The sequence below is a fragment of the Streptopelia decaocto genome (genome assembly GCF_964273445.1).
Source record: "Streptopelia decaocto genome assembly, chromosome: 11".
Taxonomy (NCBI): Eukaryota; Metazoa; Chordata; class Aves; order Columbiformes; family Columbidae; genus Streptopelia; species Streptopelia decaocto.
The window spans coordinates 15,430,897-15,446,389 of record NC_138666.1 but is presented as its reverse complement, the minus strand read 5'-3'; the positions used below and the strand labels follow the sequence as shown (position 1 = coordinate 15,446,389).

At 37.8% G+C, this 15,493-nt stretch overlaps 1 protein-coding gene across 2 annotated transcripts; it reads right to left on the bottom strand.

The window, feature by feature from the left end:
• Window positions 1-460: 460 nt before the first annotated feature.
• GPATCH1 (G-patch domain containing 1) lies at window positions 461-14,753 on the bottom strand. 2 transcript variants are annotated; one of them, XM_082062807.1, is made up of 20 exons: window positions 14,644-14,753; window positions 13,521-13,655; window positions 13,152-13,237; window positions 12,571-12,731; window positions 12,120-12,217; window positions 11,898-11,956; window positions 11,341-11,586; window positions 10,564-10,711; window positions 9,820-9,899; window positions 8,579-8,783; window positions 7,667-7,954; window positions 6,317-6,498; window positions 5,908-6,035; window positions 5,510-5,643; window positions 5,015-5,184; window positions 4,150-4,354; window positions 3,313-3,423; window positions 2,680-2,804; window positions 2,015-2,163; window positions 461-775 (listed from the first exon to the last, which is right to left on the bottom strand). In XM_082062807.1, the coding sequence occupies exons 1-20, from the start codon at window positions 14,720-14,722 to the stop codon at window positions 754-756; spliced, it is 2,811 nt and encodes a 936-aa protein (XP_081918933.1). In that variant the 5' UTR covers window positions 14,723-14,753; the 3' UTR covers window positions 461-753. The 2 variants fall into 2 exon arrangements, with proteins under 2 accessions (XP_081918933.1, XP_081918934.1); XM_082062808.1 differs by having other exon boundaries at window positions 14,681-14,724.
• Between the last annotated feature and the right edge of the window lie 740 nt (window positions 14,754-15,493).

Below are 15,493 nucleotides of genomic sequence, written 5' to 3'. Positions count from 1 at the left end.
AAGAGAAGTTCTGTGGGTCTATTTTAACAGCCCCATCATTCAACAAGCAGCTCAGTATTATTTATATTAAAATAATTCTACCAGATGACGATTGCTCTTTAAATGTACTGCATGAAACAAAAGGGGTGTAAACAGTTTTCATTATAACTACATAAAACAGGGCAAACTAACAGTGCTAACCTTTCGTACATTAGCCTTAATAATTTGTGTCAAAATGACAGTTTATTGGTTTAGATCTGCAATGGTTGAACACTATATACAATTTGTAGATGTAAAAATAACTCCAAGTACAGTCAGATGCTGCAAAACTGCAATGTGAAGTTCTGCATTAGACTCATTAAAAACTTGCACCCAGTATGTATTTTAAATTGCTTTAGTTTTTAACTTCAAAACTTAATTCAGATTGAAACTTAATCTCCAGCATTTTAGAGGTCCTAGGCAATGACTTATCATACAAAAATGATTTGTAATACTTTAGTTTATTAAAATATCTTGTTTCATGTTAATTAAAACAGAGCCTGCCGTATTCCAGATTATGTTGCCCAAAAGGGTTCTTTTCAACATTCCATAATCCATACATTTTGAACACATGAAGCATCACAAAATAAACATATGCACATTTACTTTCAAACAAATTCAATATGAATACAGTATCTACAGTGCTTTAAAGTATAAATTATTGATCTACCATCACAGAGGAGATCAAAAATTGGAGAACGAGTCACACAGCACTGAAGAAAGCAAACCACCTCTTCAATACTGAAGTTGTTTTAATCTAAAGGGGAGAAAGAAAAAGCAAGAGGTCAGACTGAACAGTAACATACAACGTTAAGACCATCTAGTTACTTCAAGTTTCTTAAACCTTAGTTTAAGAGAGATCTGAGTTACGTGAGATAAAAACATTTTGTCTGTGATGTAAAGAGAGACAGGCAAAGACTTCCAAAATTACTGCTTGTACAAAGAAGTCCAGTTCTTTCATACAAAATGCATATATTTTAGCCCTCTAGAAATCCAAGGAGAACTAGTTTGTGGTTGTGCTGTTGTTGGTTTTGGTTTTTTATCTCTGTAATAAGAAAACGGCAGTACATGACTGAAGCTCAGTTTCAAAGGTATGGAAGGCAGAGTCCTTTCCAATGCCAGCCTTTCCATTGGAACATGTCCATTCCACTCAATACCTAGACCCCAGTCATTTTGCCATTAGGACAGCTAGATACAGTATTTCAAATAAATACCTTGAGATCTCTCAGCTAATATGAGACACTAAACAGAAGCGAACACAGTGACTGTTCCACATGGGATGCGCTTGAAGTTGACTATGATCTGAACTAAAGATGGTAACTTTTGTTTGTACTTTACTTCAAGTGTGTGAGCAACATGAAATCGCAAATCGTTCAATTTTCACATTTCTGTTGGTTCTATCTTCAAGTCTCTAGTTTACAAAAATGTAACAGCACAGTTTAAATTTAGCAAACATGTACATGACCCAAGCGTTGTTCTGCTTGCCTCACTGCTCCTTGCTCCAGCACAGAATTACCTTAAGCATCAATACCACACAACGGATCTACCTGAATCGGATCTTTCACTGATTATCAACAAACTGAAGCAGACAATGTTACTTCCAATGTTTCCAAGTAAAGAGAAGTAGAAGAAGCAACAAAAATATGAATCACCACCTGCACGTGTTCAATTTTTAATTCCCTTTCAAAATACCTTCCCAAAATACCAGTCACCCTTAACTACAACCTCCACAAACTAACAGAGCTGTGTATTTAGTGCCCTTTACTTAAGAGGCTTGGATCCTAAAATTAATGACTCTGTAGCTTAGGATGTCTAATATTTGTAATCTTTCCCCACTTTATTAAAAAAAAGTGAGCAGTATCTTTTTTTATATTCATAAAGAGACTGGGTGATCCATATTTACTGCAAATGGGTTAACTAGAATGGCAACTCATAAACTGAGGCTTTGGTTATCCACTGCAAAGTCTGCAAGTATTTAAGTAAACTTTCTATTTACCTTCTCAGAAGTTCCTTTGGTGAGAAGCCTGTGGTGTCTATATCACTAACGCTGTCACTGCTGTCATCAGTGTCTGAGCTGCTGCTGTCTTTTTCTGATTTTTTATTCTTGTGTTTTCCTTTGTTCTTCTGTTTCTTACGTTTCTTTTTCTGTAAAAAGAAGAGAAATAATCCTTATATAGTTGTGAAATACTTGGGTTTTTCTGAAAGGCAACAACAGCAAAAAGCTGATTTTGGTGTAGACTCCAAGCTTAACTGAAACAGAACACTTAACTCTTTTCTACTGCTTACACTGAACTAAAAAATACATACCAAAATCACCCATTTCATCCCAAGCGCTCAACCCTCCCAAAATAGAAATTTCACTATTATTATTTGTATACAAGCCTTGAAGTATAAGCAGTGCCCAGAATATGCCTGACATCTTCAGTGTGCAACATTAAACAACCCGCAAGATACAATCTGTAGTCACGCTGTATATATGGAAAAAGTAGCATCCTACTTGGAATATTTTCTGTTCTGAAGTTCAGGTTTCAAGACACCTGAGAAACTCAGTTGTTTAAGTTCTAGCTCCAGTACATCCATTTTCTGCAACCTAGCATAAATAATAAAAAAATTTGACTGGCAGATCAAAGAATCAATAAACTGTTTATTTAAATTAATTACCTTTTCCTTTTTGTGTTTGTGTTCTTTCTTGGTCTTGTGTTTCTCTCTGGTTTTCCTACGTTTTTCTTTCCCACTAGGCCCAGGAAAACTTGCTGGCACCACTGGTTCTTGTTGCCAAGTAGGGCCTAAAGCACAAAGCAAATGTGCAAACAAACCAACCAACCAACCAACCAATCAAACCAAAAAGGACAAAAAAAAGGTAATTTAACTATTAAATTATGTATTAAGTTTAATCTAATAGAATAGTTTGAAAAAAAATACAACAACAAAAAAACACTAAAGCTTTTAAATGGAAATGCAATGTCTAAAATTCTTAACTGCAACCTTCCTAGTGTAATTAAAAGCCTTTGCAATCTGTTATGAAAAGAAATTGCAAGGCTGGTCCTATATTTTCCCTACCTTTTTTTTATCATTGCCTCTATAGAGCTACTACAAAGTTGGTACAAAGGCAAAGAGGCTCCTGCTACTGGATCACAGCACAATAACAAAGCATTTGCTGATGTCAATTTGACACAACACAAGCATTGAAGGGGTAAACTGATTGTTCACAAATATTTTTTAAGAGAAATACTGTATATCTTACATAGGACTTCAATGCTCAGAATTTACCCACTAGAAGTCTACAGAACCTACCAGAAGAAAAAGCTGGAGGCAACTTTGGTCCAAATTCCTCTGATGCATCCAGTTCCTGCTTTGAAGTAGGCAACAAAGAAATCCCAGCATCGGTTGTAGCAGCCAAATTCTCTATGAAAAAAGAAACCAAACAAAAACCAAAAACTTCTTATTTGAAAGGAAACAAAGGTTACATTTTTTTGAAGAAGTGCTGAAGAAAGTTAAAGGAGGCTTTCTAAAAACCTCTAACTGATCAGCATCCTGTATCTCTTTGGCTTTGGCCAACTGGATAGTTGACATTCTGAAACACACCAACACACTGGTGTGTTTTGTTTGGTTGTTTGTTTGTCTGTTTTAAAACCAAATTGACCTTTTACATTACACAATTACTAATTAATTTATCGGTGCGTGTATTTGCTTTGATTTATTATCACAGTACTACTTTTCCATTATTTAGAATAAATAAAAGGCTCCACAAGATGTATAAAGCCAATATACACTAAAAGTTAGACGTTAACAGAACCAACTGTGACAGTAAGTGGACATAGTATTTCTACTGTAAGCTAAGCATATTGAACATTTTGTTAATTTAATGACATCCTGAAAATATGGGAACGTTTTACAACTAGCTTACTAAATTTTACTACGTAGGATAAAAGACACATGACAATGTAAATAATACTAACATGCAAGGCCTCATTCAGCACTGTATTATTCACGTTTACTACATGCCCAGCTCCACCAATGCCAGATGATCTGCACAAGGGCACAGCACTGTCCTACCAGTCCTGGAGTATTTGATTCATAAATGAAGCTTTTACAACATATTTCTAAAAATGAACATCCATTAAGTAGTACCTTGTGCATTAGATGAAGAACTGTCTGGTAGATCAACTTGCTTGGTGGTTTCTGTATCTACAACCGAAGTCACTGGTTGCTGTTCTTCATCACTCTCTTCTTCAGAGGAAGACGATTTTTCATCTGATGAACTCACAAAGATGGCCTTAAATAAGTCCATGGATGGTCTGCTTTCTTCTTCCTGATCCTTATCTTCATTAGCTACCTGCAAACCAGCATCACAACAAACTGTATTTAAACACTAAAATAAACTAACAATCTTTCTCTGATAAGTAATAACTTCAAACAAGCTGATATGTATTTACAACACACTCAAATACCACAATAGCTATGAAACACACAATCTTAGGAACTGCTAGTCTAAAGTTTGAAATGCTGCTAAATTAAATCAACATCCTGTAAAGGGTAGTGCAATTTGTGCTACATAGACACTTGAACATAGATCCCCAGATACTGTAAATTCTAATTAATTAATTCAAACTTAAATTATACAGTACTGAATTTAAGCAAAAGGAAAACATCACCTTTCTCTCCAAAGTATATACCCTCCTCCATTCAAAGCAGAAAAAGACATATTCTGTCTGTGAGCAAAGTGGGTGTAAGAGAATGAATTTAACTCCCAGACTGCAGAGCTACATTTTTTCTTAAGCTGCTATTTTAAGTACAGGCGTACTTGCTGTCCTCATATGCTGTGTTTTACATCTCACAGTTATAACCTCAAAGTTCTCCAGAGTACAATCTCACATCTTTGATCCTGAGTTGGCTCTTCTGCAAACTGATCTGTATTAAATCAATTTATGTATCAGCAAACCTTATTTCAGGGTTGTGAAGGTTTACAGCTATTCAAACATGGTTGTAAACTCACCTCAGTGGGAAGAGTTTCACTCGGCCCAGTTCCACGTTCTTCTGTTGCTGGCGCTGGCGGCTGCTGCTGAGCATCAGCTTTTGATCTCGCAAGACTAATGAATTCACTGATAGAATCCTTCTTCTCCTTCTCTTTATCTGACACATCCCATCTTGAAGGTTTCTTTGGTTCTAAAAGCATCCCAAATATTTAAATCAGTTGCATGCCAAATTATCCTGTATTTCATGGCCTACTTGATTTTAAATTACTCTGCTTCTTCAGTATAATCTGACATTTTTAAACCTTTCTAATTAATATCTGACCTATAAAGGCCTTCTAGGTAGATGAAATCAGCATAATATCATGTACTTCAGTTTTTACGAATTACAAAAAAAACAACCCATAAACAAACAAACCCAAAACCAACAACAGGTGGGTAAGTTCTTTATGACAAAGATGTGCTTTTTCTCTACTATTATCTCATTTATAGCTAAATGAATAAAGAAACAAACTTACTGTTGACACTGTTATTCTGTTGGATTTTTTCATCTGGTGGTTGAGTTACAGATGTGGTGGGCTCAGGCACAGTTAAGAAATTAAACACAGAATATTTGTCTCGTTTCACTTTTGGTAACCCAACAATCGAAGAACTAGTGGGAAATAAAAATGTAGGTTATTGTTTTCAACACAGAAAAGGTTTCAGATTATCTACAACAAACTGAAACACCTACAGTAATCCTTAAAACGCTTCCTATTTTGTCAGAGGTCACCATGGCACAAATAAAAACATCAGGCAGTTCTATATTACATCTATTATGACACAAAAAGCAAGCATCAAGCCAGATTTTCCACAAGCATATGAAAAACTCTGAATTTTCAAAACGCGTTAAAAATATCAGTATCAATCATCTTACTCAGGATATGGATCAGGAACATTAAATCTTCTACACAACAGCTTTTCAGGATGCCATTCAAACTTGTCTCTTGTGAGTTTACCAAACATGTTCATCTTCACAGCAGTTTCCTTATCATCAATATCACTCTGAAAAAGTCAAACATTTATAGCTGCTAAATAACAACTCACTGAATTGGCTATTACTGTTTTAAGACTTAGAACAGGACAGAAACACAAATATTTAAGCGTAGTTTAACAAATCACCGCTTTGGATGCAGTGAGTGTTTTCAAAGATTTAATAAACAGAAGAGTAACAAAACATTGACATTATATATACAGAAGTGTTTTAAAGAAAAAGAATTTGTAAAGTCAGGGCTAAGGCAGCAACTGCAGTTCCAATGTACTAAAAGACTGTAAACAGCATTTACCTCTTGGTCACGTGGAACTTCTACTTTGTCAACATCATCTTCATATTTAGCCCGAGTAAACCTGGATGACAGTGTTGAATTTGAGGATTTGTAGAACATTGCTGCACGGAAGAATTCCTCTTGTTCTCTTCCTCGCTCCCATTCTGTCATATTTGGGTCTAAATGATGCTCCAATGTATCTCCTGCGAGAGAAGGAGAGAAATGCTTAGCAGAGATGATAGCTTACTGAGGTCTGATGCTTTCCAAACAAAAAATAAGATAAAAAGTAAACATCCTTGCAACTATTTGATGAGTATTTAGTTTAAGGATAGTATTAATCTCAACTGTGTTACTCCTTGGTAAGTGGAGGAAGTTTTTCAAGACAGCAAGAGTGATACCATTTGCCAAATGCAAGACAGGTATTTTACTCGTTACCCTCTAAGGAACATTCAATATATTTAATGTATTTAACAGATGTTTAAAACAAAAAGTATAGTCCAAAGCTTTATCAAACAACTAAAACAGAACAAAAGAGTTAATCAGTAAGTAAACCTGGCCAGGCTTTGGTAACCTCAGAGAGCTTTCTGGTATATAAAGTGCCTGCTGAGAAATACAGAACTTGGACACGGGTTTTTGTAACCAGTACAGACCCTGTTTAAAGCAACGGGTTCACATTTGCTGCCAGAAGGAATGGGAAATAAAACCAGCCAAGCAAAAACACTCTTGCAAGCAGAATCTTAATCATTCAAGTTATTTCTGCATTTTCACCATTATGACTAAGGAAGCACTTGCAGTCATAAGAGGACACTCAATTTTACACAGGCTAAAACCCAGTCCTGAACGGAGGAACTCAGGTAGTCTGTCCCAGTGCAGTAGGCAGGAGAGGCTACTGACCAGGAAATCTTTTTTCATGTAGTGAAAAGGATTATTTTAAAAAATCCTTAAATAACAAAGCTGGGTTTTCTACCAGACTCTATACCCTTCCCTCTGCAAAACTTTGCTGGTGCCCATTTTCCTCTTCCCCAATAACCTCTTTGTTATACAAATTCAAAACCACACTAATCCCTATTTTATTTTAAGACAACCTAGATTCACTTGCTGCTGCTCATCTCCCTAGATCAGATTTCAGCTTTTTATGCCTTACAGAAAAATCACAGTCTTGATGACACTTACTGAGCAGTTTTCCTGAAGTCAACTCAACTAAATATCAGTAAAAATTTATTTTAGTATTTGCCCTAAAAACAAGTAGAAGAAGAAATGCTGTGGAGTTTAGGGAGAGAACTCATCGTGAACACAAAATGCACCAGGACCAAAAAATGGGAAGAAAAATTAAAAAACAGAAAAATTAAAATGTCAGGATTAATCTGTTACCTTTTTCTCCTTGTTTAAGACTTTTCACAAAGTTTTCATATCTTTTTTGTTTTTCTGGATTTTTTGCAAATGGTTTGAAATCACTAGAACCAGCATCTGCTAACTGCCCCCCCAACAACATTTGCCATTTGTGAGAAGCATCAGCTGGGGAGGCTGGCTGGAACCTGCTGTTTCGTGGCTGCTGAGGCAATGGTTTTGCTTTCATTTGTTGTTCAGATGCTTGTTTCGCTTCTTTGAGTCTTTCTCTATCCTTCTCAGACAGATATTCCAAAACGGATGGAACTGGACCTAAAACAAATAAATAGAAATTAAAAATTACTGCAACTGTTTCTGCCACTTTAGTGGAGGAAAAAAACCTACCATTATGCATATACATTTGGAGAAAATGAACAATAAACAGTATATATATAAGCAATAAGCAGTATAATGGCAGAGAAGGCAGATAAAAATGGACCACTATTGCATCTTTGATACTCTTTACCAGACATTTACATATTACTTCATAAACTTTGCTATTGTAGATAAAAATGTAAACCACATCTACAAATTAACTTTTTAGTAAATTCACATGTATTTGAGTGAAACTTCATTTTACAAGGAAAAAAAGCCTCAGACTACTATATTCTCTATTCCTAAGGCCACAAAAAAAGGAAAAGAAAAACCAACACAACAAAACACAACACTACATGTACTTTGTCTTTAAAAGACTTAAGTCAATGAAAATACAGGTAGATACGTCAACAATTCATCTGTTGAGACAAAACTCAACGTTAAGGTATTCTAGTTAAGCCACCTAGATTTAGTATGTTTATATTAGAAAAGAGTGTTCAAGGCTAGACCAAATTTTTACTGTTATACAAACAAAGAGAAGACCTGAAACACAAGCACAGGTGTGGCCCCATGTATCAATACCTTTTAGACCCATCTCCCCCAGTTGTTCCCTCCTCTGAGCCGCATTCAAAGCATGCCTGCCTTGTTGTGTCACGGCACCCTGAAGTTTTCCAGTCGATTCCTCTAATGCCTTCTGTAAATGGTAGTTTTCATTCCCAGCTGCAATCACAGGTCGAAAGTAATGGACTGGTCTGTAATTCCGTGGCAGGTCAGGTGGTGGATAAATCTTAGTGGGGGAACGACAAAACAAAAATCCACTAAGAAAAATTCACCTTTGTACTTAACACTTACAAACATGTTCCAGAAAAAGTCACCTCAATCTAAAAATTCCTCAATTTACGTCTTAACAGTAGAAACAGATATTATTATACAAGCTATTGATTCTTTTAGGCCCAGCCAGTAAGTGGCATCATAATAGAAACTTCGGGAACAAACTATTATATACGAAAAACAGGAAAACATGCACATCAGGCCCCAGCATTTTCTCTTAATTTGACAAGAGTCTTAATATGCACTGCTTTTATTTGAGAAAATGCTCTTGGTATTGCCTAATAATTTTTTAAAGCAGAAGTCACCTGATTCAATCAATTAATCTGACTATTGATTACTTCTGTGCTTGCTGTGTTTTAAAGTTTTTCCAAGTCCTTTTCCCTCACATTCTTCATTCATCCTGTTACTCCAAAGGTTATCCCTGTGCTTCCTGTATGATGCAATTTTACACAGCATACAAATGTTCTTCCTTTTTTTTCATTAGAAAGAGGACCGTGTCATACAATTGTTTGTCATTCTAATTTATGCAAATATATGTGCCACAAATTATGCAAACCTACAAATAGGGCTAAAAAATTAACCTGTGACCAAAATAGTGAATTGGATGAAGCACAGGGCTTGATTTTTACAGAAAACTGAATGTTATATCTGAAAGATCTAGAAGCAAAAGATGTGCTTTTTTTTTATTTATTTCAAAGTTAAATCAAACCATTCCTCCAACTCTAAGCCAAATAACAATGAATAGCATGGAAGGCATTTGTTCCAAGTCCATATGTAGGCAAAGTTTAAATTCATCCAGTAGTCTAACAAATTTTAGCTTTGTCTTGAATAGCCTTCAACACTATAATTTTGCTCATTCAGCAGTCTTTATTGCTGACCAGAACTTTTATTTTTAAGAACATAAAAAACATTGAGCAACAGTGAAGTCCATACAGCTCACGTGTCAATTTGCTGATATTATTCTTAATAAAAATATATCAATATCTGCTTACCTTGCTTGGAGTTGATGATTTTGATGCCAAGGAAAAACCATCCAAGATTTTGCCTATATATTTCACGTCTCTATCAGATCCTACAAAATGACCATAGAGGTGGTCAATATTTAAAACACATATGCTTGGCAAAAAGCATTTTTTCTGAATATTTTCCATGTTCAATATATTTTATGGAGCATAACTGTAGTAAGATGAACAGGATTAGTATTGAAGCAACAGTACCACTACCGCATGTAGCTACTAACACCACAAATGCCATTAATTGTGTGCAACTAACATCAACAGGTACTCTAGAAATCACTACAGTATTTCAGGCACTTGGAAGTTGCACTAAAAAGAAAGTGGTATCAAGATAAAAACTTACAAAAGTTATTTGAAAATATGCAATATATCTAAAAAAAAACATTATATTTTCAAGTACTGGGTCATATTTTGTAGCCATGATTTATCGTCATTTGTTTCCTTCAGTGGAACTGAATGTTGTATATCGCAAAGCAACACATACTGTCCTTTTAAAAATATAAATTAGGGGGTTCAACCTACAATGGGATTAGCAGAGGGCTTTGGAAATTATTTCCAGATTTGAACACTTCAATATAGAAGGAAGACTATAGGAAGTTTCATATATCAAGGCTAGAAGATACCAGTCCACTGAAAATTAAAATATTTGGAAAGCAGAGACTACACTTATGTCCCAAATACAAATTACACTAGCTCTTTAGATAGAACTATGGTTCTTACTTTTTTTGGATCTATACTGCTTAGGTGCTGTCCAGCCATACAAGCCATCTCCAGGTTCCTCATCTTTGAGAACTGTATCATATTTTGATAGTGTTTCAGTTGCATAAATATCATCGTCTTCCTCCTCTAAAGCTCCTACACCAAAAGCCTAAAATGTATTTTAAATAAAAATAATCAGAATTCTAAAGTATAAAAAAATACTTTGAAGTCACACGTCAAAACACATCTACATTTATATCTATCCATCTATATCATACAAGATGTCCAGTGTACATATATACACTGGAAAAAATGTACAGCTTCACAGAAAAAAGTGCTACCAACTAGTGAAATAAAACAACAAAACAAAAAACAAACAAAAAAGAGCCATCGACAAACACAAAAGCAAACAAATTCCACTCCCTTGGCAGGGAGGGAGAGTGAGTTTAGTCTGTACAGGATGACAGCAGCCTAATTCCACAAGGTAACATTTGCAGTCTGACTAAGAGCAGACTAAGTTCTCAAAAGGAAAAACAACAGAAGCTGGCAGAGTGAGGCATATTATAGTTCTCTTTGACAATATTGGTAAGTGAGGGCATTTAAGAGTTTTAGGATTTGCCTTTATCTTCATATTAAGTTAAAAATAAAGCCAAAAAAAAAAAAAAAGCTATTCTCAAACCACGCTTAAGATTTTTTACAATAACTCTACAATGACTAGGTGCCTTCCACAGAAGAAAAATCAATATTTATTTAGATTTTACTGCATTAATAATACAACACATTCAAAAGTGTCCTTACCTGACCCGTAATACCGAGTTTTCTTCCTTTACTGTGCCTCAGATCACCAAGTAAATTGCTTGTGTCTTCAGAACCGTCTGTGAAAAGATTCAGGTGTCCTCTTCCAGACACACCAAACAGAGCTTGTGAGGGGTCCAAACCCTTATAGCCAAGTCCATGGACATTCTCTTTTGGAGTCAAATCCACGGGCATTACATCTTTTGGTGCAAATGTCACATTCTCTGGCTGGTATTCATCCTCTTCATCCTTGTACAAAATGAAAGTATGCAACAGTAAATCTGACTACAAGTTTTGGATGTTGAGTTCTTACAACATTTAGTTAACATGAGACTAGGCAAGTTTGCATTTCCTAAATCACATGTGAAAATATGTATGAACTACGCCTGCTTATTTAGCAAAATAATACATTTAGTTACATTAAAACCTTTCTTCACAATACGCATAATAAATTTTAACAAAGCTTAGAACTGCACGTTAAAATAGTGTTCAAAGACATCAAAGAAGCGTTCACACGCATTCTTACATAAGTCAAGCAACAACTTTTGCCTGTTCAATACCTCAGAACCCTCAGACAGTCCGGGTGGTAACGCACAACCATATATTTTCACTGCAGGGTCTGTAAGGGACATAAGAGGATCATATTAAATTACGGTTCTTTATTAAATTTCTCTAAGATTAGAGAACCAAACCAAATAAAAGGAGACTTAAAAATGAACTTTCTAATCAGTCTACGAATGCTGAATTTCTGTTAATGAGGTCAGGAACTCCACTGAACTTACCAGGTTTCTGCCTGCGTGGCTTTCTTTTGACTCGCGGTCCAATTCCTTGTCCTTCTTTCCAGCCCATTTTTCGTAACAATTCAACCCCAATTGTTATTCTAAGAAGAAAACAAAAACCAACAAAAAATTACCTCAAACCACATTTTTAATATTTCTTGAGAAAAAATATACATATGTACTATTCAAAATCATGTTTTTATACCCTACTTTAAAATCAAATCTAAATATATCAACACTTGCATATACCCAACATCCCAGTTTGTAAATGTTTACCTTGTACAAGTCTGCACAGGCAACACAAAAATCCAGCGGAGGCCACTTTGAGAGTGTAACACTGCAGATCTTCCAGTCTCTTTCATGGATTACTGTGATCTAACATTACTTTTCTAACCAATACAACACTTCTAAGTGAAAGGAATTGTTTGGTTAACTTTTATTTAAAATTACTTACTTTGATGGTCCTATCAAATCATCAAATGCGGTGGTTCCTGGAATGGCAGCAACTGCTCCTGCAATCTGTCTAGCTTTCTCTTTTATTCTGTCTTTAGCTTTGGATGCAAAATCATCTGTCGTTGTAATATCTTTTGGTGCTATCCCAAATTCACTAAGATCCTGGAAAATATAGACAGAATGGAAAAATTAGATTAAAAATGTTTCCCTCAAATGTTTACTTACTGTAATGTAAATAAAACAAGATATGACCCTCATATTGGCTAAACTTTTAAAGCAGTTTATACAGTTGTTTTTTCAATAACTTGCATGGTTGTATTTTAAACAGCTCCAAAAGCACTTATATTTTCTGATGGAGAAAGTGAAAGGGTTGAGCTATTGGGATTTTTTATGATTGAGATTACAGGACCTTCCTAAGGGAATCTATGAAATATCCTATAGGACCTAGCAATATAACGCTGTATACAAGAAGGAACCTTAAAGTTACTTCCATTTTCACTAAGTTCTTCAGATTTCATCGCCTGAAAAACTCACTGTCATGACAACTACTTCCAAAAGATTCGTATTCCTTTTTAAATTTACCTCTTCATCCATGAAGTCTTCTGGTCCAAGAACGGTTCTGTCTGCTCTCTTCTGCCGTGACGATACAAAAGCTGAAGGAGTCCATCCTTTAAAGAAGGTACATATTTAAGTAAAATACTGTAAACTGCAACATAATATCTGAAAACAATTCAAACATTTCAACCTTACACCTTAAGGATACATCAAGGGAACATCTACAAAACTGCAGTCCAAAAAACCCAAGAGGAAATACCCTCAACAATACTGTTTAAACTACTTACAGTACAATGAAGAACACAAAAAAATGCTTTATGACAGTTAATTTGTTTTCACTAAGATTACATTACAGTAATCAATTAACGCTTCCCAGAAGACAAGAAAATATCTAACCTTCCTTTGTACCAACAGTGTTAAAGTAACCAGCGGAGAAACCACCAGTAAATGCTCCATGGAAACGCTGATATCGTCCCTTTGCATCTTTAACAGTCTGTTCTTGAAGAGGAACTGGCTTTTTAATTCGTTCACCTACAATCAGATAGATCAGAAACTAAGTCACAACACTGTATAAAGAACGGACTCTCCACTTGCTCCAGACGCCATTTCTTCCTTGTGATTTAAGAACTGGATCAAACAGTAGCCACTCTGAAGAGGAAAGCATCAGCAATTTACATTTATTCCCACCCTAAATATCTGTATACACTGTTGATGTACACTGCTAAAGTAGAAGCATGAAGTGTTCAAATACAAATCCTAAATTCTAATGAGTTCTGAGAACACTTTTTTTCCTGTGAAAAGAAACTTTTAGTTGTTGAGTATGAAAAACCCCTAACAGGATTTCATCACTTAAGTGACTGTGTTGAGAAATTGCACCACATCAGGCATATCCAAAATGGACATAAAACACAGAAGCTGTTGACTTTGACATAAACGTTTGCACCTTTAAAAAAAATACTCATAAGAATTAAGTGGCACAGGATCAGGAGTCACAGCTGTACAGAAGTCCTCGGATGATGCTGTGTCTGTCTCATTAATATTAGTGTAGGATGTCCACATCAGTATAACTGCATACACTTGAGCTGTTATACTCGAACTCTACCTTATTTTTTTGAGCTTTGGAGAAAGGACAGAAAGAAAAACAAGTGCCCAGCTCTTACCAGCCCGGTGCACGGCCCCTGGGGCGCCCCAGGCCCACACTCACGATTCGGTGCGGCGCTGAGGGGCTGCTCACTCCGCGGCCCCTCGCCCAGGGACGGCGCCAGCCCCCCGGCACAGGCCAGCACGGCTGCCAAGGAGTTCGTACAGCAGGAGAAAGGGGAGGCAAGTCTACACTAGACCCACACACCACAGCCTTCCCCAAGCGGAGGCCGTAAAGAAGGGGACAGCAGCTCCGCCCGAACGGAACCGGGCAGGCCCACCTCAACACCCGGCCCCAGCGCCTCACGCCGTGCTGCTCCCTAGCGCCCGCCACAACGCGTACCGGGGAGGAGCAAGCGGGCTGCTGGGGGTCCCTTACCCTCCTGCAGGGGCTGCAGCGCGGTCCCGTAGCTCACCACATCCTCCTCCTCGCTGTCACTCGAATCGGCCGCCGCCATCTTGCCCCGACGGTGGCTCGCGCGGGACGACGTTGCGTCACGTGAGGGAGGCGGAGCCGGGCCCGGCGGGGGCGGAGCCGGGCCCGGCGGGGGCGGAGCCGGGCCCGGCGGGGGCGGAGCCGGGCCCGGCGGGGGCGGAGCCGGGCCCGGCGGGGGCGGAGCCGGGCCCGGCGGGGGCGGAGCCGGGCCCGGCGGGGGCGGAGCCGCGGTGCTGCCGCTCCCCGCAGCGTCCCTGCAGGGGCAGGTTTGCTCCAGCGCGGCAGCTGGCCGGGCTGCCGAGCCCCCGCAGTAGCAAGTACCCGTCCCGGTCCCCGGAGCGTAGGGTATTCCTTACGATAGAGCGGGGCGGGGAGCGGAGCCTGCTCTGGCCGCGCCACCGGTGCAAGAGCTGACAAAACCCGGCAGTTCAGTGACCCCGCCAGCCCTTGCGGCCCGGAGAAGCCTGTGAAGAAATTTGGAAAATGCTGCCGTGTGCTGCTGCAAATCAGTGGTCCGAGATGTTGGTGTGTTTAAAAATTGGTAACGCCAGAAAATGTGAGACACTCGCACAGCACCTGGGGCTGAGGGGGAGGAAATGGACAGCAAAACATCTGTGGAACGGATTTTATCTGAATCAAGGTGTAAAGCAAACTCCACCCTGAATCAATACGGCCAAGGGGGTGTGGATTTATTTGAACTACCGTCTTTAACAGATAAATGGCAAAATGTGGTGAATCACGTTGTTTCACAAGCTGTTAAAAAGAATGTGCACAGGAATCGGTGCAGAAGTCT